Source organism: Scyliorhinus canicula, chromosome 3 (assembly GCF_902713615.1).
Source record: "Scyliorhinus canicula chromosome 3, sScyCan1.1, whole genome shotgun sequence".
Taxonomy (NCBI): Eukaryota; Metazoa; Chordata; class Chondrichthyes; order Carcharhiniformes; family Scyliorhinidae; genus Scyliorhinus; species Scyliorhinus canicula.
In genome coordinates, this window is record NC_052148.1 from 134048892 (window position 1) to 134073991 (window position 25100).

At 47.4% G+C, this 25100-nt stretch overlaps 1 protein-coding gene across 5 annotated transcripts in view; it reads left to right on the plus strand.

Moving 5' to 3' along the window:
- The window catches only part of pds5a (PDS5 cohesin associated factor A), a 304278-nt gene that overhangs the window by 4920 nt on the left and 274258 nt on the right, over positions 1-25100 (plus strand). For all 5 annotated transcript variants that reach the window (XM_038791382.1, XM_038791383.1, XM_038791380.1 and 2 more), the window contains one exon: positions 18645-18848. In XM_038791382.1, coding sequence (XP_038647310.1) covers positions 18645-18848 — 204 coding nt within the window. The remainder of the gene's footprint in view (positions 1-18644; positions 18849-25100) is intronic.

Sequence of the window (25100 nt, forward strand, 5' to 3'; positions counted from 1 at the left end):
AAAGCCCCTAGCCGCCACACTCCACCGCATGTTTGGATACACAGAGGGAGAATCCAGAATTTCCAATTCACCTGACAAGCATATCGTTTGGGACTTGTCGGGGGAAACTGGAACACTTGGAGGAAACCCACGCAGACACAGGGAGAACGTGCAGACTCTGCACAGACAGTGACCCAAGCTGGGAATCGTATCGGGGTCCCTGAGGCTGTGAAGCAATAGTGCTAACCACTGTGCTACTGAATTTGCTCAAGTCATAGTGTTAAACCACACCCTATAGAGAAGGGGAGAAACAATTTTGATTGGAGGTGCAGCTCCTCGCAGATTCTGTCTCTGGCGGTGACTTATCTTTTATTGGTTACCTCCCAGATTTACTTTTCTTTGACTTTTTGGGGACTTCCAAGGACAAGTTTGCTTGGTATGGACAATGATAGCTTTGCCATAATTTCCTAAAGAACTAAAAAATGTTTTTACTTTGTTCACGGGACATGGATGGCATTGGCATGGCCAGCGTTTATTGCCAATCCTGAATTGCCCATAAAGTGGTGGTGGGCTGCTCCTTGAACAACTGCAGTTCATGTAGTGCAAATACACACACAGTGCTGTTCAGAGGAAAGTTCCAAGTAAGGATGGTGCTGGTTTGGAGGAGAACTGCAGGTGGAGGTGTTTCCATGTATCTGCTGCCTTTGTCCTTCTCATTGGTAGGTGAGTTGGGAAGCGACTGTTGAAGGAGCCCTGGTGAATTGCTGCAGTCCAGCTTGTGTATGCTGTGTGTCGGTGGTGGAGGAAGTGGGTGGCATGGTAGCACAGTGGTTAGCACTGTTGCTTCACTGCCAGGGACTTGGGTTTGATTCCCGGTTTGGGTCACTGTCTGTGCGGAGTCTCCTCGTTTTCCTAGTGTCTGCGTGGGTTTCCTCCGGGTGCTCCGGTTTCCTCCCACATGTCCCAAAAGACATGCTTGTTCGGTGAATTGGACATTGAGTTCTCCCTCAGTGTACTCGAACAGGCGCTGCAGTGTGTAACTTCATGCAGCAAGCCTATTTTGATACTAATAAAGATTATTATTATTTAAGTTTGTGGATGGGATGCCAATGAAGCGGGCTGCTTTGTTCTAGACGATATCAAACTTTTATTGTTAGATCTGTACTCCTCTAGATATAGTAGTAAAAATATTCAAAAGCCAGGGTGGTAAAATATTCAAAAGCCAGGATGGCGCAGTGGTTAGCACTGGGACTATGGCGCTGAGGACCCGGTTTCGAATCCCGGCCCTGGGTCACTGTCCGTGTGGACTTTACACATTATCCCCTTATCTGCATGGGTTACACCTCCACAACCCAAGGTTAGGTGGATTGGCCATGCTAAATTACCCCTTAATTGGAAAAAAAATTGGGTACTCTAAATTTATTTAAAAAAAGATTCAAAAGCCGCATGAACTGAGATGGGGTAGAACCGAGGTTACCACTCAAATTGGGTATCTGTGTGATCTCCCAGGAGGCTGTCTGCCATTTCAGCTGGTGAGCCAAAAGACGACTGGCCTTCTCCCCGTGTTCATAGAACATACCCCTTGAACGTGGCAATTGGCATACTGTCCTGTTAGTTGACAATATTTCGAACTGTGTTAGCAATTTCTTAACGACTAGCCAGCAACTCCAGAGTAGGATCACGCAACCTCAAGAACGGAGTCCACCAGCCTCTGCTGCTCCGCCCTCGCTGTCCTCACCAAATGCGCTCTGTCGGAGATAGTTTCCCCCCTAAAGACCACCTTAAGGGCCTCCAACAGTGTGGAAAGTGAGACTGACTGTTTTGTTCAATTTTATAGTCCTCTATGGCAGGCTTTTTCAAAGTTGGGGGTCACGACCTGCGCGTCTGTCACAGGCAGATGTAAAGAGGGTCGCGGCACACCCTGAAATTAACATAGGTATCCTAACTACTAGGTAAGATCAGGATGGCAAACAAAAAAAGTGCCACGCAAATGGCTTTTGTGAGGGGTGATAAGGGAGAATGTATGCCTAGAAGTGAGAAGCAGACTGGACTGCAGGCTGATAGACATCCCAACAGCAAGCCAGACGGTTAGCTGCAATTTGGAACCATCACGCAGACTAGACTGATGCCAAGTAACGAGACATCTGGTCTTCAATCAATCTGAATCTTCACTGAACTGAAGTCTTTCAATCAACTAAATTTAAATTGAGTAGCTTTCTAGCTTCACCCAACAAGAGACTCGGTTCCCATTCCTGTAGAGGAGCTGGCACAGACACCCATCCTGCAAGCTGTCTTATACACTCTTTCTCTCTGTCCTCTCATTGGACGGAGCCTTTGGGGCGCTAAACACCAGGTTGGAGAGTTTGCACATCCTTTCAAGATGTGTGAGGGACAACAGGGTTTGGAGAAAACTGTCTTTTTTTTCTGGGTCTCTGGGTGTTTCTGCAAAACTCACTGCATCTACTAGATTAAACCTGGCACAGAACAATCACACTTGGACTCTCACAACAGCTGCCGAAGGAATATCCTCAATTTTATGGAAACTCGCTGCCTTTGTCTACAACCCCACCCCACCCCCAAATCATCTTGCATTGTAAGTGAAAAAAATATTGATATCAATCAGTCTGATTATGCAGAAAGTAAGTCGGCATGGTATAGTGGGAAATTTGGCCAGTTGGATAACGAACTGGCTAACCGATAGGAGTCAGAGAGTGGTGGTGGATGGCAAATATTCAGCCTGGAACCCAGTTACCAGTGGAGTACTGCAGGGATCAGTTCTGGGTCCTCCGCTGTTTGTGATTTTCATGAATGACTTGGATGAGGGGGTTGAAGGGTGGGTCAGTAAATTTGCAGACAATACGAAGATTGACGGAGTTGTGGATAGTGAGGAGGGCTGTTGTCGGCTGCAAAGCGACAGATAGGATGCAGAGCTGGGCTGAGAAGTGGCAGATGGAGTTTAACCCTGAAAAGTGTGAGGTTGTCCATTTTGGAAGAACAAATATGAATGCGGAATACAGGGTTAACGGTAGGGTTCTTGGCAATGTGGAGGAGCAGAGCGATTTTGGGGTCTGTGTTCATAGATCTTTGAAAGTTGCCACTCAAGTGGATAGAGCTGTGAAGAAGGCCCATGGTGAGCTAGCGTTCATTAGCAGAGGGATTGAATTTAAGAGCCGTGCGGTGATGATGCAGCTGTCCAGAACCGTGGTACGGCCACATTTGGATTACTGTGTGCAGTTCTGGTCGCCTCATTTTAGGAAGGATGTGGAAGCTTTTGAAAAGGTGCAAAGGAGATTTACCAGGATGTTGCCTGGAATGGAGAGTGGGTCTTACGAGGAAAGGTTGAGGGTACTAGGCCTTTTCTCATTAGAACGGAGAAGGATGAGGGGCGATTTGATAGAGGTTTATAAGATGATCAGGGGAATAGATTGAGTAGACAGTCAGAGACTTTTTCCCCGGGTGGAACAAACCATTACAAGGGGACATAAATTTAAGGTGAATGGTGGAAGATGTAGGGGGGATGTCAGAGGTAGGTTCTTTACCCAGAGAGTAGTGGGGGCATGGAATGCATTGCCTGTGGAAGTAGTTGAGTCAAAAACATTATGGACCTTCAAGCGGCTATTGGATAGGTAAATGGATTACAGTAGAATGATGGGGTGTAGAATCATTTGTTCTTAATCTAGGACAAATGTTCGGCACAGCATCGTGGGCCGAAGGGCCTGTTCTGTGCTGTATTTTTCTATGTTCTAATCCCAAAAGCAGCTTTTCCGAGTTTAAACCTTTATACCGTTGTCTTATTTTCAGTAATGTTCTGGATTCATCTTCCTCAACTATTTATTAGCACACTGCATCTTCTCCTGCAAGATTATCTTTATGATTAAGGCCTTCTGAGCCTAAATTTCTGTATTCTTTCCTCCGTATTAGTCGTGGCTCAGTGGGTAACGCTCTTGTCCCTACATCAGATGATTGTGGGTTCACCTCCACATTGAGGCTAAGTGTAGTAATGATCATCTTTATTGTCACAAATAGGCTTACATTAACACTGCAATCAAGTTACTGTGAAAATCTCCTAGTCGTCACACTGTGGCGCCTGTTCGGATGCACTGAGAGAGAATTCAGAATGTCCAAATTACCTAACAGCATGTCTTCAGGGACTTGTGGGAGGAAACCGGAGCACCCGGAGGAAAACCATACCCTGCTAGAAGTGCCATTTTCCAGTTAACAAGTTACATAGAGGCTCTGCCTCTCATGTGGACGTAAAAGATTCCATGGGACTACATTGAATAAGAACAGGGAATTAACCCTGATGTCCTAACTAACATTTATCCCTCAATCAACATCATAAAAACAGATTATCTGTTTTTTCCCCCACATTTCTGTTTGTGGAATCTTGCTGTGTATAAATTGGCATTACAGCAGTGTATACTTGCTGTGTATAAATTGGCATTACAGCAGTGCCTACTTCATTGGTTGCAAACTACTTTATACTCATGCAGTTATGAAGGTGCTAGAAAAATGTAACTCTTTTTAATCCATAATTCAAACATTGACATCAACTCGTGACTCTCCTGCACTTTCATAGAGTCATATAGTTTTACAACACAAAAAGGGGCTCTTCGGTCCATCATGTCTGTGCCAGTCATCAAGTGGGCCCCAAAGGCCGACCAGTTGGCAAAAGTGGAACCCAGGAAAAAAAAGCTTGAAAACCACTGCTCTATGGCACCCGGGTCACTGTCCGTGTGGAGTTTGCACAGTAGAAGTGGAAAGGTCGAAGCCTGCCTTTGCACAAAATCCTTCACCTGCAGATAACTAAACCCATTCCCTCCCGGCAATTCAAACTCCACTTCCATATCCTCCATGCAAGGAAAACTCCCATCAATACATGGATCCCCCCAGCCTCTCAATCCCTACTCTCTGCCACTTCCAGAACACCCTAGGGACATACCGGTGATTACCACAAATTGGAGCCCACACCGACACTCCTTCCACTCCCATATGCTTCCGCCATTGCCTTAGGGCGTCACTACCACTGGGCTTGTGGAGTACCGGGCTAGTGAGAACTACAGATGAGCCATTACCAATGCCCCCAAACTTGTGCCCTTACATGAGGCCGCCTCCACGTGCTCCCAAAATCAAATCCTGTGACATTGTTGGGGGAAGACCACCGTGCTCCCTTGCTTCATTAAATGCTCTCACCAGCAGCGGGCCCAGCATCCCTGAAAACTTCTTTTAAAATCCTACTGGATAGCTGTCTGGTCCCGTGGCCATGCCCAACTGCATGGCTTCCGATCCCTGTACTACTTCTAAAATCCCGATCGGCTCCCAACCCCATCACCAACCCTTCCGAGAACTGCCTCATTCCCTCCACCTCAGATGGGGGCTCCGACTCATACAGCCGACTGTAAAACTCCTTGAACACCACATTCACACACGCTGGGTTAAAGACCCTGTTCCCCCCTCTATCCTTCACTCTTCCTATCTCCCTTGCTGCCTCCCTTTTCCTTAGCAGGTGTGCGAGCATCCTACTGGCCTTATCGCAAAACTTGTATATATCCCCCCATCACCTTCCTCAACAGCCCCACCGCCTTCGCTGCGGATATCAGCCCAAACTCGACCTGCAGTTTCTGCCACTCCTTCAACGGTCCCGCCTCCGGGGCTTCAGAATACCTTCTATCCACCTGGAGTATCTCCCAAACCAGCCTATCTATCTCTGCCCACTCCACTTTGAGCCTGTATCGAAATTAGCTCCCCCCTAACCACTGCCTTCAGCACGTCCCACATCGTTGCTGCCGAAACCTCCCCGTGTCATTTGTCTCCAAATAACTCTGGATGGCCCCCCTCATCCGCCCGCGCACCCCCTCATCCGCCAACAGCCCTACATCCAATCTCCATTGCGGGTGCCAAACCTCCCCTCCTTGCTCACCCGTAAATCCACTCCGTGTGGGGCATGGTCCGACACGCCAATCGCCGAATACTTGGCATCTACCACCCCTGCCAGCAAAGCCCTGTTCAAAATGAAAAAAATCAATCCAGGAGGACATTGGAAAAAAAAGAAAACTCCTTTGTTTTTGGCTGTCCGAACCTCCACGCATCTACCCCCCCCACAAATCTGTTCCACAAACCCCTTTAGCTCCTTCGCTGCGGCTGGCACCCTCTCAGTCCTTGAACTCGACCGATCCAACCTCGGATCAATAACCGTTTTAAAGTCCCCCGTCCCCCCAAATGATCAGCCTATGCGAGTCCAGGTCCGGAATCTTCCCAAACTCCTGCCTCGTTGTCCCCCCAATGTGGTGCGTAACTATTCACTAATACCACCGGCAGCACCTCCAGCTTCCCACTCACCATAACATATCTATCCCTTGAGTCCGCCACTCTATTCCCACTTATTTTTCATATAAGACATTTTATTGAGGTATTTGTGATTTTGTAACAATAACAGAAGAAACAGTGTACATGCAAATATAAACATAATGCAAAGGCCATCTTCCTCCCTCACAGGTCCCAGCTTTCTTACACACTAATCTAAGCTTAACGCTTTTCTGCTGACAGTTAATTTTCTCTAAAGAAGTCGGCGAACGGCTGCCACCTCCGGACGAACCCCGACATTGACCCTCTCAGGACGTACTTGATTTTTTTTCCAGACAGAGAAAGTTAGCCATGTCAGTTAGCCACGGTAGCATGGTGGTTAGCAAAAATGCTTCACAGCTCCAGGGTCCCAGGTTCGATTCCCGGCTGGGTCACTGTCTGTGCGGAGTCTGCACGTCCTCCCCGTGTGTGCGTGGGTTTCCTCCGGGTGCTCAGGTTATCTCCCACAGTCCAAAGATGTGCGGGTTAGGTGGATTGGCCATGCTAAATTGCCCGTAGTGTCCTAAAAAGTAAGGTTAAGGGGGGGGGGGGGGGGGGGGGGGGTTGTTGGGTTACGGGTATAGGGTTTGAGTAGGGTGATCATGGCTCGGCACAACATCGAGGGCCGAAGGGCCTGTTCTGTGCTGTACTGTTCTATGTTCTATGTCTCCCACTTCGGGAGCTTTGAGTCCCTCCAAGCTAATAATATCAGCCTCCGGGCTACCAGGAAGGCAAAGGCCAGAACATCTGCCTCTTTTTCCTCCTGCACTCTTGGATCCTCCGTCACTCTGAAAATCCTCTGGACTCGATGCCACCCTTGTTTTTAACTCCTTGGACATGACATCCGCAAACCACTGCCAGAATCCCCTAAGCTTCGGGCAAGCCCAGAACATATGAACTTGGTTTACTGGTCCTCCCGCAAAACTTGCACACCTGTCTTTTATCGCAAAGAACCTGCTCATCCGGGCCACTGTCATGTGTACCCAGTGAACAACCTTAAATTGTATCAGGTTGAGCCTGGCGCATGATGTGGATGCGTTGACTCTACTCGACGCATCCGACACTCACTTATCGATCAAGATTGCAACAACCCTAGTTTTAGAGTCTCGCCCTGAATTAAATATCTGCCAAACCCACCCCTTCCTCAGCCTCGTCTGATCCACTATCCTCAGGTGTGTCTCCTGTAACATTGGCACATCCGTCTTCAACTGCTCCAAATGTGCAAACACGCAAGCCCTCTTGACCTCCTTCCCTCCCCTCCCCGCACATACATACGCAAAACATAACAATTCCCAACAAGCACAAAGAAGAAAATTCCACTCACCATCCCCCAATAAGATCAAAATTTGTATACCTGTATACAAAACTGATCAACGGCACCAAAATACAGTAGTCCCCCGTTATACCGCAATACCGCGGTTCGCGATATACCGCGGGGGGGCTTATGGACCCCAACTGTCAGTTGTGTCAATTTCAGCGGCCGGCTCACTTTGATCCGGAGAGGGAAGCTGCTCTCACTGAAGCAATCAGCCGGCCGCTGAAATTGACACTGCCCACTGCTCTCTCCCTCCAATCCAACTTTTAAGTTTTAATGTTTCTGATTGGAGGGAGAGAGCAGCGGGCAGTGTCAATTTCAGCGGCCGGCTGATTGCTTCAGTGAGAGAGCAGCTTCCCTCTCCGGATCAAAGTGAGCCGGCCGCTGAAATTGACACTGTTTTAATTGGATCCATGATGGGGGTTTTAAATTTATTAAAAAATCTATGCTAGCGCTTCCCATTGTGAGTCTACGGGGGTCTGACCTCTCCCCCTGCCCCCCGTAGACTCACAATGGGAAGCGCTAGCATAGATTTTTAAATAAATTTAAAACCCCCATCATGGATATCCGCGGCTCGGATACAACGCGGGTGGCTGTCTTGGACCCCAACACCCGCGTTATAAAGGGGGACTACTGTAGTACAAAAACACGACATACACAGCCCAAAAAAAGAAAAGAAATTTAGCAGCACAGGTGCATGAAAATGAAATGAAAATCGCTTATTGTCACAAGTAGGCTTCAAATTAAGTTACTGTGAAAAGCCTCCAGTCGCAACATTCTGGCGCCTGTTCGGGGAGACTGGTACGGGAATTGAACCGTGCTGCTGGCCTGCCTTGGTTTTCTTTAAAAGCCAGCGATTTAGCCCTGTGCAAAACCATAATTACTCTTCCCCCCCCCCCCCCCCCCAGTTCTTTTTTTAAAATTTAGAGTACCTAATTATTAATTTTTTCCAATCAAGGGGCAATTTAGCGTGGCCAATCCACATAACCTGCACATCTTCGATTGTGCGGGTGAAACCCACGCAGACACGGGGAGAATGTGCAAACTCCAGACGGACAGTGACCCAGTTCTGGGATTCAAACCCAGGTCCTCAACGCCGCAGTCCCGGTGCCTACCACTGAGCCACATGCCGCCTCCCCTCACCCCCAAGTTCAATGTCCTTCATCACCTGCCAGTCAGTCCCCTGTCCTTAATAAAGTTCATCGCCTCTTCCTGCGAACCAAAATAAAGTTCTTGGCCTTCGTAAATGACCCACAGACGAGCTGGGATACAACATGCTGAACTTCACCCCCTTCTTGAAGAGGGCCGTTTTAACTTTGTTGAAGCACGCCCTTTTTGGCCAGTCCCGCATCCAAGACTTGGCAAATGCGCAGCTCGTTATTTTCCCATTTACAGCTCCTCGTGTGCCTGGCCCACCCCAAGATCTGTTCCTTGTCCAGGAACCAGTGCATTCGTACCACCATCGCTGTCGGCGGCTCATTCATGCGCAGTTTCCTCGCAAGCGCTCGTGTCCACTTCCAAGGGTTCATTAAATGCACCTCACCCAGCAGTGTCTCGAACATACGCGCCACATATGTCCCTGCATCCGATCCCTCACTGCCCTCTGGGAGGCCAACGATCCTCAGGTTCTGCCTGCGCGATCTGTTCTCCAGATCCTCCACCTTCTCTTGCAGCCTTTTCTGGTAGTCCCTCATCAGCTCCATCGCGGTTAGCTGGTCCTTGTGCTCAGCCACCACCTCTTCCACCTTCTGGATCATCTGGCCCTGGGCTTCCAATCTTTGCTCCACCTGATCAATCCCCGTCTTAATCAGGTCCATGTACTCTTGTCTTTGCTTGGCGAAGCTCTCCTGAAGGAATTCCACCAGCTGCTCCGTTGGTCACTGGGCCGGCAATCCCAGTTCCTGAGCATCCGCCATGTTTTCCTGTGCTGCAGATTCCACTCTCTTCTTTGCCCAACAATCTCTCAGTTGCAGACCACTTCTAGTCCACGACTACTGGTGGGGGATTCTTCTCTACATCACCAGACTCCAATTGTGCCGATCAAATCCCCCGTAAGTCGGGGGGAAAGGTCCCAAAGGTCATCACGACCAGGAGCTACCAAATAAGTGACCTCTCACTCCATGGCCGCCACTGGAAGTGATGGTGTTGAGTTTCTCGAGTGTAGTTGGAGCTGCACTCCTCTCGTCAGAGGAGAATATTACATCACACTCCTGACCTGTGGATGGTGGATAGGCTTTGGGAAGTCAGGAAGCAAGTTACCTACAGCAGGATTCCTAACCTCTTGTAGCTGCAGTGTTTCTATGGCTAGTCCAGTTGAGTTACCTGTCAGTAGTGATCCCCAAGATGTTGATACTCAGAGATTCAGCGAAGGTAATGCCACTGAATATTATGGGGTCATGGTTAGGTTTTTTCTCATTGGAGCTGAGCATTGCCTGGCACTTTGCATAAATGTTATTTGCCACTCGTCAGCCCAAAACTGGATATCATCCAGATTTTGTTACATTTGCACACGGACTGCTTCAGTATTTGAAGAGTCCCGGATGATGCTTAACATTGTGCAATTGTCAGGAACATCTCCACTTCTGACCTTATAATGGAAGGAAGGTCATTGATGAATGCATTGAAGATGGTTGGGCCTAAGATATTACTCTGACGAACTCCTGCAGCGATTTCCTGGAGCTGAGATGATTGTCCTTCACAACCATCTTCCATTGTGCCAGGTATGACTCCAACCAGTGGTAGGTTTTCCCTTTTTTCCCTTTGTATCCCATTGACTCTAGTTTTGCTCGGGCTCCTTTGCATCATACTCTGTCACGTGCTGCCTTGATGTCACGTCACGTGCTGCCTTGATCGAGTGAAGGATATCCCGGTCCATGACATTACAGATTGTGGTTGGGTACAGTTTTGCTGCTGCTGAGGACCCAGTGCACCTCATGGGTGCCCTGTCTTGAGTCTTTACCATTTAACATGGTGATAGTGCCACCATGAGGGGATCTGCTGGCTGGGCGACTTGTTTGTGATGTGGAGCAATGCCACCAACATGCGTTCAATCCCCGTACCGGCTGAGGTAATCCATGTAGCCCTTGCCTGAGGAGTGGTGACCCCTCAGATTAAATCTCTACCAGTTAACTCTCAAATGGCAGCCTATGGTCTTTGGGAACTATGGCGACTTTACATTTTCAGTGCCACAAAACACGATGGAGGGTGTCCTCAATGTGAAGACGGGACTTTTCCTCCACAATGACTGTGCGGTAGTCACTCCGACTGATACTGTCAAGGGCACATGCATCTGTGGCAGGTTGAGGTGAGGATGAGGTCAAGTATGTTTTTCCCTCTTGGTTCCGCAGCCCAAGTCTATCAGGGACCATTAGGAACTGGCCAGCGTGGTCATGAGCCGGACCACTGAGCCACTCTTGGTGATGGTCACAGAGGTCTCCCACCCATAATACATTTTGTGCCTGTGCCACCTTGGTGCTTCCTCCAAGTGGTGTTCAACATGCTGGAATCCTGATTCATCAACTGATGGGAGACAGTACGTGGTAATCTGCAGGTAGTGTCATTGCCCATGTTTGACCTAGTGCAATGAGACTTCATGGAGTCCAGAATTGATGTTGCGGACTCCCAGGGCAACTCCTTCCTGCCTGTGTACCACAGTGCCACCACCTCTGCTGGAATGGTGATGATTTTGTGAGTATGACTATGCCAGGGCATTGCTTGACTCGTCTGAGATATATCTCCCAATTAAAATAGTGGTCCCTATTCTGGTAGGTCACTCACAGTTTGGCTGCGTGCAGCATCCTGAACTGCACCTTGCTTTTAAACAAAGCTGCTTTAGTTCCATTTAATTCAGCCTGCCCAGGTCTGCCCAAATGTCTTGGTACATGCGGATCTTATAACCTTCCCATTTGCAAGACCCGGATGTGTCTTGGCCTGTCCAGGATCATCTCCTTATCCTGAAACCGGTGGAGCGATGATGGCCTGTGGTGGTTCTCCTGATTTTGGCATCTGCTGGAGTGACCTGTGGGACCTCTCTACTTCTGGGGCTTGGGGAAACTTTCACTCCCAGCGATGAGGAACTTTAGATTGGGCACCTTGTGGCTTTTCTCCTTGGAGAAGAAAAGGTTGAGAGATTTGTCAAGTATTCAAAATCATGAACTGTCTGACAGAGCAGATGGGGAGGAAACAAGACACTGATATAAGGTGCTGGCTCTTTTTTTTTACCTTACTGTAGTGTGTTTGGTAGTACTACTGTATGTAACATGGGTTACTCAATCCAGTTGCAGCAGAGGCGTTCTGCAGCTTGATGTAGAAGGCTCAAAGTCGTCCAGAGGTATTGAAAGGTTTATTGAGTAACAGAGTTTAACAACTGCGTGAGTTCTTACTTTAAGATCAATACCAGCAGAAAGGTTGCAACGTTTATATACAGTAGCTATGTCTGACCACACTACTGTAGTAGCCCTGAGCTAGATCTATGCTCCTCCTCTCATCACAATCTAATCACCGAGAGGCAGAGACCCGCTTGCATTTGGCTTTTATACCCGCCAGTGCTGCCTCCTAGTGATCTTTCAATTTCCCATGAACCCCTTATATACATAACCATGTAAAGATCACTACACTGGCAAAAACAGTGGTGTCTTGAGGAAAAGCTTTTATGCAGTGAGTGGTCAGGATTTTGATTTCATTGCATCAGTGTGTGGCGGCGGCAGATTAATCATAACTTTCAAAAGAGAATTGGATCATTATCTGAAGAGAAATAAATTGCAGTCCTACGGGGGAAAGGTGAGAGAGTAGTCTTTGGTGAACTGCTTTTGCAGAGAGCAGGCACACTGGCCAAATGGTGGCCTCCTGAGCTGTAGCGGCTCTATGATTCTACTTGGTTGTTACTTGTAATATGAAACTTCCACCTGTTATCTGCATCCTCTTTTTGCTTCCCTCTATCTCTTTTGTTATCCAGGGGGCTGTTGCTTTGTTTAACCTACCCATTTCTCTCATGGGAATGCACATTGGCCGTACTTGAACTATTGTACCTTTAAAGGTAGTCCATTGTTTTGTAAAAAATTTTAAAAATTCTCCTTTGCACATTTTCATCCAAATTTACACCCACCAACAAACAATCAATGGTAGCAAATACAATGTCAATCCCCTGGCCAACAATTCCATCCTCCCACCAGCCCCCAAACAACCCTCAACATTTTAAATGCAAACATAAAAGAATTTAGGAATCCACCATCCACCCATATATAGTCACCAACAACATACACAGTCCGGCCCCCCTTCCACCCCAACCAACCCCACCCCCCCAACACCCCCTAATGTTTGATGCCAAACATTATTGTGCACAATAAACAAAACCCATGAATTGTAGAACCCTTCCATTATTCCCCTCAACTCAAACTTCACCTTTTTGAATGTTAAAATCGCCAGCAGATCTCCCCACCATGGCAGGGCATAGGGTGGAGAAACTGGCCTCCACCCCAACAGGATCTGCCTTTGGGCGATCAGCGAGGCGAAGGCTTAAACATCTGCCTCTGCACCCCCGGCCGATCCGATACCCCGAAAATGCCCTCCAGACGACCCGGCTCAAGCCTCACGTACCACCTTCGAAATTACCCTGAACACCTCCCTCCAATACCCCTCCAGCTTTGAACAGGACCAAAACATATGAAGTGGTTTGCGGGGGGCCTTCTCCGCAACGTTCAAAAACGTCCTTTACCCTCTCAAAGTGTCGGCTCATCCTCGCCTTTTTAAGGTGCACCCTATACTGCACATTCCGCTGTATCAGCCAATCCCGGCCACGAAGTTGAGGCATTCACCCTCTGGAGCACATCACACCACAACCCCTCCTCCACGCTGTCTCCCAACTCTTCCTCCCACTTTGCCTTAATCCACTCCAGCAGTGCCTTCTCTTCTCCCAGAATCGGCCCATAAATCGCTGACACCAACCCCTTCTCCATTCCCCGTGTCGTCAGCACCTCCCCCAACAGTGTTGGAGGCCGGCGCCACCGGAAAGCTATCTCTTTCTTAGCAAAATCTCGGACCTGCATATACCTCAACGATTCCCCCTGCCCCAACCCATATTTTGCCCCCAGCTTCTTCAATCCCACAAACCGGCCCCCTAGAAACAAATCCTTTAATGCCCTGACTCCCTTCTTCTCCCATCTGTGAAAATGTGCTCCTCACCTTCTCTGCGTTCGCCACCCAGTAATATAGTAAATTCGGAAGACCCAGCCCCCCCTGACTACCGCCTCTCTGCAACAGCACCGTCCTACTCCTAGCCACTTTCTTCCCACCACAATATAAACAAGGTAATCATCTTTTGAATCGCCTTGAAAAATGCCTTTGGCAGGAAGATCAGCAATTTCTGAAAAATGAACAAGAATTGTGGCAACATGTTAATTTAATTGGCTGTACCCGACCTGCCAGCGACAGAGAGACCATCCCACCGTGTCAGATCCACTTATACCCACCCCACCAGACTACTAATGTTATCCCTATGGAGCCCCCACCCCATCCCGTGCCACCTGCACCCCCAGATATCTAAAGTGAGTCCCCGCCCTATGGAATGGCAGCTCCTCCCCACCCCTGGCCGCGACACTACAAAATATTCACCTTTCTCTAAATCTCTAAATTAGGTTTATATCCCAAAAAGTCCCAAACACTCAAAACAGCTCCAATATGCCCCCCATCGCCACACTCGGTTCCGATACACGCAACAGCAAGTCACACTCATATAAAGGTACCCGATGCGCTCTCTCTCTCTCTCTCTCTCTCTCTCTCTCTCTCTCTCTCTCTCTCTCTCTCTCTCTCTCTCTCTCTCTCTCTCTCTCTCTCTCTCTCCTCCCCTCCCCCACCACCACCACCACAAACACTATCCTTTTCCACACCACCAAACTTCACAATGTGATGGCCAACGGCTCAATCGCCAGCACAAACAACAGGGGTGGTGGGGGGTGCATAGGACATCCGTGCCTGATCCCATAGTGCAGAGCAAAATATCCCAAATTCATGTTATTCGTGCAGACCCTCTCCCTCGGCTCCCTGTACAGCAGCCTTACCCAATCTACAAATTGTGGCTCAATCTCAAACTGCCATCAAATACCCACCTCTACTCGGTCAAACGCCTTCTCGGCATGCAATGCCACAACCACCTCTGTCTCCCTCCCCTCCGCCGGCATCATAACCACATTCAATATCCTCCTAATGTTCGAAAAGAGCTGCTCCCCTTCAGAAACCCCGTCTGATGTACCACAATCACCTTTGGGAGGCACTCCTCCAAGCTACCCGCCAATACCTTCGGCAACAACTTTGCGGCCACATTAAAAAATTATATGGGCCGATACGACTCACATTCTGTCGGATCCTTACCCTTCTTGAGCAACAGGGAGATCGATGCCTGCCCCAAACTCTGTGGCAACACCCTGTTCCCTATCGCCCCCTCAAACATCCCCACCATCAGCGGTGCCAACTTTAAATTCCTTGTAATACTCCACTGGCGACCCATCTGGCCCTGCTACCTTCCCCAACGGCATCCTCCCAATCACATCTTTTATCTCCTGCTCCGCTCGCTGTCGCCCCCTCCAATATGGCCATGCCCCTCCCCCAACCATGGGTATTCCAAACCATCCAGGAATTCCTGCCTCTCCAGTCCTCCCCAGGTGGCTCTGGCCGATACAATCTCTCGTAAAACTTCTCAAAAGCAATCAAATATATACTTTCCCATATGGAGTTTGCACATTCTCCCTGTGTCTGTCTGGGTTTTACCCCCACAGCCCAAAGATGTGTAGGTTAGGTGGATTGGCCATGCTAAATTGTCCCTTAATTGGAAAAAAAATAGAGTACTCTAAATTTATTTTAAAAATACATACTTTTCATGAAATAAAAACATCGCTCCAAAGAACAGCAACAAAAGTTTTTAACCTCTATAACAGCATGAAGTAAGAACATGAGTCAAAGCTACAAAGAACAACAACAAAAAAAAGTTTAACCTCTGTAACAGGATGAAGCAGGAACATTATTCAAAGTTATATATATACATCTTCCACTATTTATTTCCGTCCCAAGCCTTCTGCCTTCATAAATGCCTCCGCTGCCTCCACCGTCTCAAAATAAAAGTCGCTGGAGTTGTACGGCACCCTTAGTTTTGCCGGATGCGTCACTCCAATTCGCACTCCACTGTCGTACAATGCCGCCTTCACTTGGCCGAAAGCTGCTTTGCCAGTTCCACCATCAAGCCCTGATAGATACGAACATTGGCACCAGCCCATTGCACCTCTCGCTCCTTCTTTGCCCAGTTCAATACCTTCTCTTTCATGTGATATCTGCGAAAACAGATAATCACTGCTCTTGGCGGCTCGTTTAATTTGGGCTTGGGCCTCAGCGACCGATGAACACGGTCCAATTCATGCTGAGAGGGTTCTTCTCCCTCCGCCATCAGTTCTGCCAACATCTTGGGAAAGTACTGAGTCGGCCTCAGGCCCTCTGCCCCTCGGGCAGGCCCACAATCCTTAAATGTTGTCATCTTAAGCGGTTCTCTATATCCTCCAGCTTTACTTGCAGCCCATTATTGGCCTCAACCACCCTCTGCAGGTCATCTCACATCAAGGTGAGCTGATCGCTGTGCCACGATATGGCTTCCTTCACACCCTTCATCTTCTCACTCTCTTCCCTTACCTCAGCTGACGCCTTAGCAACAGCTACCTTCACTGAAATGAAAAAAATGAAAATTGCTTATTGTCACGAGTAGGCTTCAATTAAGTTACTGTGAAAAGCTCCTAGTCGCCACATTCCGGCGCCTGTCCGGGGAGGCTGGTACGGGAATCGAACCGTGCTACTGGCCTGCTTGGTTGCTTTAAAAGCCAGTGATTTAGCCGAGTGAGCTAAACCAGCCCAATTGCCTCCTTTACCAATGTCTTCAGTGCCACTGCCATCTCCTTTCTCATCACCTCCATATGCTTTACCAACTGCTTTTTGAGGTCTAGAGACACCACCTCAGCCATCTTCCTGGCTGTCAGCAGTGCGTCTCCACCCAGTGGTCCGGCCCCCGCCCTCTTATCAGCTCCCGGGCTAGTCTTCACCCTCGAAGGCGAGCTCTCCTCTCTCCCTCGCTGCTGTCTTATTTTTCACCTCTTTGTCGGTTCTTAGTCCTTCATGAAGTGCCCCCAGGACCGGGCATTAAAAGTTCCCAAAAAGAAAAAAAAAACATACGCGCGTCAAGCAGGAGTCACCCAACGTGTGACGACCCCTCTGCATGCTGCCTTCGGCTGCCTCTTGTTCTGGGCCCTGCCTCCCTGCTTCAGCCGCTTCAAGCACTTATCTCAGTCTCACTGCTCCTGCTGCTCCACAATTTGCCTTCGGTCCTGCTGCTTCACACTTTGCCTTCAGCTCTGCTGCTCCACACCTTGCCTTCAGCCCTGCTGCTGCACACCTTGCCTTCAGCCCTGCTGCTGCACACTTTGCCTTCAGCCCTGCTGCTGCACATTTTGCCTTCAGCCCTGCTGCTGCACACTTTGCCTTCAGCCCTGCTGCTGCACACTTTGCCTTCAGCCCTGCTGCTGCACACTTTGCCTTCAGCCTTGCTGCTTCACACTTTGCCTTCAGCTCTGCTGCTCCACACTTTGCCTTCAGCCCTGCTGCTGCACACTTTGCCTTCAGCCCTGCTGCTGCACACTTTGCCTTCAGCCCTGCTGCTGCACACTTTGCCTTCAGCCCTGCTGCTGCACACTTTGCCTTCAGCCCTGCTGCTGCACACTTTGCCTTCAGCCCTGCTGCTGCACACTTTGCCTTCAGCCCTGCTGCTGCACACTTTGCCTTCAGCCTTGCTGCTGCACACTTTGCCTTCAGCCCTGCTGCTGCACACTTTGCCTTCAGCCCTGCTGCTGCACACTTTGCCTTCAGCCCTGCTGCTGCACACTTTGCCTTCAGCCCTGCTGCTGCACACTTTGCCTTCAGCCCTGCTGCTGCACACTTTGCCTTCAGCCCTGCTGCTGCACACTTTGCCTTCAGCCCTGCTGCTGCACACTTTGCCTTCAGCCCTGCTGCTGCACACTTTGCCTTCAGCCCTGCTGCTGCACACTTTGCCTTCAGCCCTGCTGCTGCACACTTTGCCTTCAGCCCTGCTGCTGCACACTTTGCCTTCAGCCCTGCTGCTGCACACTTTGCCTTCAGCCCTGCTGCTGCACACTTTGCCTTCAGCCCTGCTGCTGCACACTTTGCCTTCAGCCCTGCTGCTGCACACTTTGCCTCCAGCCCTGCTGCTGCACACTTTGCCTCCAGCCCTGCTGCTGCACACTTTGCCTTCAGCCCTGCTGCTGCACACTTTGCCTTCAGCCCTGCTGCTGCACACTTTGCCTTCAGCCCTGCTGCTGCACACTTTGCCTTCAGCCCTGCTGCTGCACACTTTGCCTTCAGCCCTGCTGCTGCACACTTTGCCTTCAGCCCTGCTGCTGCACACCTGGACCAGAACTTTTCTCTCCCCATTGAAGTTGGCACTGTCCCAATTAATTTTTACTCTAGATTGCTCACTGTCCTTTTTCATAACTAACCTAAAGTTTATGGTACAATGATCACTGCCCCATAAATATTCCCCAAATCACACTTGGTCCACTCAACCCCTTATTCTGACAACAGTCCTTGTTGGACTGTTTGCTTTTTAATGGCTCTGTGAAATACATTGGGGCAGTTTATTTTATTAATGGCATGGTATAATTACACATCGTTATTGACAAAGGTAAGTCACATAATGGGATATTATGTATTCAAAGTCTAAAAGAGATTGATCTGCGTGTAGCATTTCTACACCTGAATGGTTTTGCTGTGTAATTCATTTATTCTTCTCTTGTATGCATTCCTACATAAACATTTAAAATTATACTTTGAGGGTTAATTTGTGCCATGCATCCTTTCGGTGTTCAGCCTGTTTTCTTTCTCTTTTTGCTGTCACTTGTAAAAAAATAATTTAAACTTAATTTGGGAATGTGAGCTTGACAATGTGTTCACTGTTACCATACAGATGGTGGTTAAAACATTCATGGATATGGACCAGGACTCTGAAGATGAAAAACAACAATACCTTCCATTGGCTTTGCATTTGGCTTCGGAATTCTTTCTCAGGAACCCCAATAAAGATGTTCGTCTGCTTGTGGCATGCTGTCTGGCTGATATCTTCAGAATCTATGCTCCAGAGGCTCCATATACTTCTCATGACAAACTTAAGGTAAATGGTGATCATTGAAACTGAAAACAGAGCCACATTCACAGTGAAGATAGAATTAACTGTTTAATCATAGAAATAATTTTTTGTTTGACGACTATTTCAAGGAGTGGATTTCTGCATTCCCTATCACAAATGGTGAAATGGGACCTGGTGGTGTAGTGGTAATGTCTACTGGACTATTAATCTGAAGGCCTAAAATAATGCTCTGGGTACCTGGTTTCAAATCCCACCATGGCAGCTGATGGAGTTTAAATTTGGTCAGTTGTCTGGAATTGACGTTAATCTCAGTAATGGCGACCATAAGAATTGTCATTGATTGTTTTGTAAACCCATCTGGTTCACTAATGTCCTTTTGGGAGAAAAATCTGCCGTCCTTTTCCGGTCTGGCCTACATATGACTCTGGACCCACATGGTGGTTGTTTCTTAACTGCCTTTTGAATGGTCTCGCAACTTAGTCATGTCAAGGACAATTAGGAATGAACAACAAATGCTGGCCTTGCCATCAATGTCTATCTGATGAAATAATTTTTTTAAACGTGACCCATCTTGAGTGGTTAATGTGAGGTTGTCCACTTTGGTAGCTAAAACAGGAAGGCACATTATTATCTGAATGGCTACAGATTGAGAGAGGGGAATGTGCAACAAGACCTGGATGTCCTTGTACATCAGTCACTGAAAGTAGCTGCAGGTGCTGCAGGCGATAAAGAAGGCAAATGTCATATTGGCCTTCATAGCGAGAAAATTTGAGTACAGGAGCAGGGATATCTTGCTGCAATGATACAGGGCCTTGGTGAGACCACACCTGGAATATTGTGTGCAGTTTTGGTCTCCTTCTCTGAAGAAGGATGTTCTTCCTAAAGAGAGAGTGACTCCTGCGATGTTGGGACTAACGTATGCAGAAAGGTTGGATCAATTTGGATTATATTGGCTGGAGTTCAGAAGAATGATGGGGTGTTTCATAGAAAGCTATAAAATTTCAATAAGGCTAGGCAAGTAGATGCAGGAAGATGTTCCCGATGGTTGGGGACCCTTAACCAGGGGGTCACAGTCTACGAATACAGGGTAAACCATTTAGGACTGAGAGGAGGAGAAATCTCTTCACCCAGAGAGTGGTGAGCCTTGGAATTCGAGACCGCAGAAACCAGTTGTGGCCAAAACATTGTATGTTTTCAAGAAAGAATTAGATATAGTTATTGGCTAAAGGGATCAAAAGATATGGAGGGAAAGTGGGAACAGGTTACTGAGTTGGATGATAAACCATGTTAATGATGAATGGCAGAGCAGGCTCGAAGGAGCAAATGGCCTACTCCTATTTTCTATATTTCTCTGGCCTTTGCCCTTGTAATGAGGTTCATACGGCCTGTGTGGATAAGGACAAAGTTATGTAGGCTTGATGAGTAAATTAACCGTGGTTCTGTGGTGCAAGAATCCATTTCAGTGGCTGGACTGAATTTTAATGTGGCCGTGGTCGAGTACGTTACTGTCTGGTGGGGTGGTGCTGGCAGGGGAGTGGATACTATTGCCTTCAGCATAACTAGAAACTGGGTTTAGAACAAACTTGTTGTAGGTGAAGGATCAACTTGTTGTAGTCCTCCTAGAAATAATGCTCATCCGAAGGAGTTTGAGAATCTAAGGTTGCATTTAAAATGTAGGACTTTACCATTAATAATCACTGGATTGTTACCTGAGCCATGTGCAAATTTGTTCAGGGATGAACAGATTAGGAGGTTAAATTCATGGCTAATGGAATGCTGCGTGAGTCATGGCTTTCATTTCATGGGGCACTGGGAGTACTGGGGGAAGAGAAAATTGTTTGGTTGTGATGGTCTTAAAATGAAATGGTCCCAGTGTTCTGACAAAACGAGTAACTGGGGCAGTAGATAGGGCTTTAAATTCATGGGGTGAGGAAAGGCCAACTTAAAAACAATCTGAGAAATGCCAACGCCACAGAGCAGAGATGTAGGTAGAATTAAGCAGATGGATCAGGAAAGGACAGGGAGCTTAGCTACGGTAGTGGGACATTGGTAACTCAGCTGATGTCAGGGGGGAATTGAAGTAAGTTAAAGCTGTAGGCACAAAATCTGTGTGAAGCATGTGCAGCAAAGTAGATAAATTAATGAGGCAGGTAGAAATTAATGGGTTCGATGTAACAATTATTTGGGAGACATGGATGCAGAGCGATCAAGGTTAGGAACTGCATGTTCCAAGATATTTGACTTGATTAAATGGACAAGGAGAAATGATAACTGGTGAGAAAGGATGGGATAAAGACAAAAGAGAGAAAGGAGCTTGGCTCAAAAAATGAAGATGTAGAATTAGTTTGGGTAGAATGAAGAAATAGCAAGTAGCAGAAAACTGCTGGGAGAAGTCTGGTGGCCTCTAATATGGCTTTAGTATTGATATTTATATGCCTCGTTTGTTAAAGTTTCTGATCAGTCGTAACCTCTAAGATGTTGATGGTGGAAAATTCAGTGTTAGTAGTACAGTTGAGTATGATGGGGAAATGGTTACATCCGCTCTTGATGGGAAAGGACATTGCCTGGTACTTGTTTGTTGTCACTTATCAGCCCAAGACTGAATATTGACCAGGCTATCCTTCATATGGACATGGGCTGCTTCGGTATTTGAGGAGCCACGAATGGTGCTGAACATGACCTCAAGGAACCCCTGCAGTGACGTCTTGAAGGTTGAGCTGATGAGCCTTCCAACAACTAAACTAGCTATTTTTTTGTTAGGTGTGATTCCAACCGGTGGCGAGCTTTCCTTCTGATTCTCATTTACTTCAATTTTTCTTGGCCTCATTGATGCCACACAAGGTCACTTACTGTTTTGATGTCAAGGGCAGTCACTCGCCTCATTTCTTGATTCTATTTTGTTTTGTTATTTTTCGACTCTAAATTCTGGTGTGGTCCGAAGCTGAGTGACCCTGGAAGAACCCAAACTGAGCGTCAGTGAGCAGAGTATTACTATATAAAGTGCTGTGTGATCTTGCAGCCTGCCATCATTTTTGCTGATGTTTGAGAGTCCATTGATGGGCTGATAATTTGCTGGATTAGTTATCAATGTAGTGGCTGCGTTGTAATAGATTGGCTTGGGACATGGCTAGTTCTGGAGCACATGTCTCCAAAACTACTGCTGGAATGTTGTCATGGCCCTTGGAATTTGTAGAATCCAGAGATTTTTCTTGATATTACATGGTGTGGATTGATTGGCTGAAGTCTTGCACCTGTGATGGTGGGAACCTTGGGGAGAGGCCAAGATGGATCATCCACTTTGCAAAATGCTTCATACCCCCCGCGCTAACAATTGTCCACCATCATTCATTACTCAACGTGGTCAGACTGCAGAAATTTCATCTGATCTGTTGGCCACGGGATTGCTTAGAAATGTCTGCTGAATCTGCTTCTCTTGTTTGGCATGTGTGTAGTCCTGTGCTGTAAGTTCACCAGTTTGGCACCTCATTTTTAGCTATGCCTGCTAATACTTGTGGGAATCTGCCCTCCACTGCTCGTTGAACCAGAGTTGATCCACTGTTTGATGGTATGGTAGAGTGAAGGATATGCCGGGTAATGGAGTTACAGATTGTGGTTGAATACAATTCCGCTGCTAATGACCCATTCTCAACACTGAACCCATCACTAGAATTGGCATTGGAAGTAGAGGAAGATGTTCCAGATACCGCAAGGGATGGGAACTTATCGGTTGGACATCTTGGGTATCAGTGTGATAAACAGGCCAGGGATGATTGGCAATGAGGATGTGAGTAGAAGAGATAGTCGGCACAAATGCTAGTTTGATGGAAGTCAGCAAATTATTCAGTTATCAATGCAAAATGCCACACACAACTTGTCAAATTCAGTGTTGTGAATGTTTATGCACCAACGAAGGCACACAGAAGATGACATCTGCTGTGAACTGAACATGCTGGGCGAGGAACTAGCTATGATATATGATCGGTGACTTCAATGCTAAGCTCGACAGCAACCGACGAGAACTGAACAGACCAACCTTTTATGATCTCTGCCCAGACCCTCAAGTTGTTGGTAGGATCTGGTTGAGGACCAATAACTTCTTGTTTAAAGTTGCCAGAGTTTGTGGCTCAAGGCGCTTGGTAATAGAATAAAACCAAAAGATTCTGTAGGTTTTGGACAAACAGAATCAAATCTCACTGTACAAGGTCAGAAAGATAAAACTATTTATTGTATCTATCTTGCAATCGAACATTCAGGGTTAATATGAGGTACATATGAGTCAATCAGCCAACTCTGATCAAACACACCATGTGGCACAATAAATGACTGATGCGACTAAAACAGATTTCACTGAGTTTTCAACAACCCACCCAGAAGTCAATAAATGGCAAACAATCTCGCTGAAACACTGCCTCTCTTAAGAAGAACTCCAGTTTTCACAGTCAAATATCAAGTCTTAGAATTTTCTCCAAAAGTCGGTACAACTCGGGTGGATTTGAGGATGGCTCACCTTGCAGGGTTTCAATTTTGTTTCCTGAAATTCCATTCCCCTGGACACCAAGCACCGGCTCAACGGCACAATTTCAGATCTTTGGCTGTGCCGGGTAAAGCACCAGTGCTCTGGAGGGGTACTTTTGCCTCACAGCCTGAAGTCTGCAACCGTCGGTTTCCTTCTTCACTTCTGGTCTGTTGCCCGTAGCCCTTTTTCTGCTGGGAGCTGCTTCTCTGCTCTTTTAAAAAAAATATAAATTTAGAGTACAAATTCCACATGAACAGTGGGCCGGGGTTGAACCCAGTTCCTCAGCGCTGTGAGGCAGCAGTGCTAATCACTGTGCTGCCATGCTGCCCCTGCTCCTCTCTTAACTGGAATCTGTTCCTGCCCTCTGTCTCATACCTGTGCCCTCCTTTTTGGACTTCCTTGTTCCCTCTTCCCCCTTTTCTGACTGACCCATGAAGTACAATCTGTAATGAAACCCAACTTAACTTAGTGGTGAACATGGAGGTCGAGAACTCCCAAGCCTGGACAAATCCTGTGCATGAGCAGACCAGGACCAGGCTACGTAAGTGCCATTTCCCTCTGACTGTTCCCTTTCCCCTGCCTCAGAACATAGGAATTAGGACCAACATTTTGAGCCTGCTCTGCCATTCAATCAGTATGTGGCTGATCTCTTCTGGTTTCAAATCCACCTCCCTACCTGTTCCCCTAACCCTTACAACTCGTTTTAAAATCAGAAATGTATATATTTCCTTTTACTGGTGCTCAGCTCCTGTTCACCTGACCTGTGTTTTTGTGCTTTTTTTCACCCTTTTTGTGCACAAGCATGCTTGACCTGTCCTGGGCCGAAAGAGGTTAGAAATTACAGAACTGCTGAATGGCACTTACGCAGCCTGGTCCTGGTCTGCTCATGCACATGATTTGTCCGGGCTTGGGAGTTCTCGACCTCCGTGTTCACCAGTAAGTTAAGTTGGGTTTCATTACAGATTGTACTTCATGGGTCAGCAAGCACCCTCTACAGAAGCGGTGCGTATCTGTTGGCCACCTGTCACAGCAATGGCCTCCGCATGGGATGTTGCTTCTTCAAGCGCAAGGACATCCGCAAATAGGCGTAGAGCTATCCAGATGGTAACACCCTGAATGAGATTTACAACTGATTGAGTACATCCCTGCAAGATATCTGGACATGTCGTAGTTGAATCTGTGGAACTCGGATTGGACCTCCCATTGCTTAAATTTGGGCTATTGAATGCAACCATTTTGTGGGACTGATTAACTTGTTAGGTGTAATATAATATACAGTACGCGGAGTGAAATCTAGCTGTATGTTTGTTTTCTGTTTTTGATTTTCCCCAGAGCCTTGGATGCAGGCACCTGATGATGGGCTTCAAGAAAAATATGCTCAGTAAAATATTTTCGGGTTTATTCTGTAACTGACAGGTTAAAATTCAGAATATAAAAGCAAAATACTGCAGATGCTGGAAATTTAAAATAAAAACAGAAAACGCTGGAAATATTTTGCAGGTCTGGCAGCATCAGTGAAAATAGAAAGAACGGGGGAATATTAGAAATCCAACAGGTGTTGAGCAAGAGAAAGGAGGAGAAAGCACAACAAAAGGGAATGTCTGTGATAGGATGGAGGACAAGAAAATTAAATGGCATATCCCCGCTGCCAGTCTGAGTTGAAACTGCACCCTCCATGTCAAGTACATCGTGAAAAAGCAAACATGGGGGTGAAACATACAAGAAAGCAAGTAAATTATGGCCCCTCCATGATCCAAATG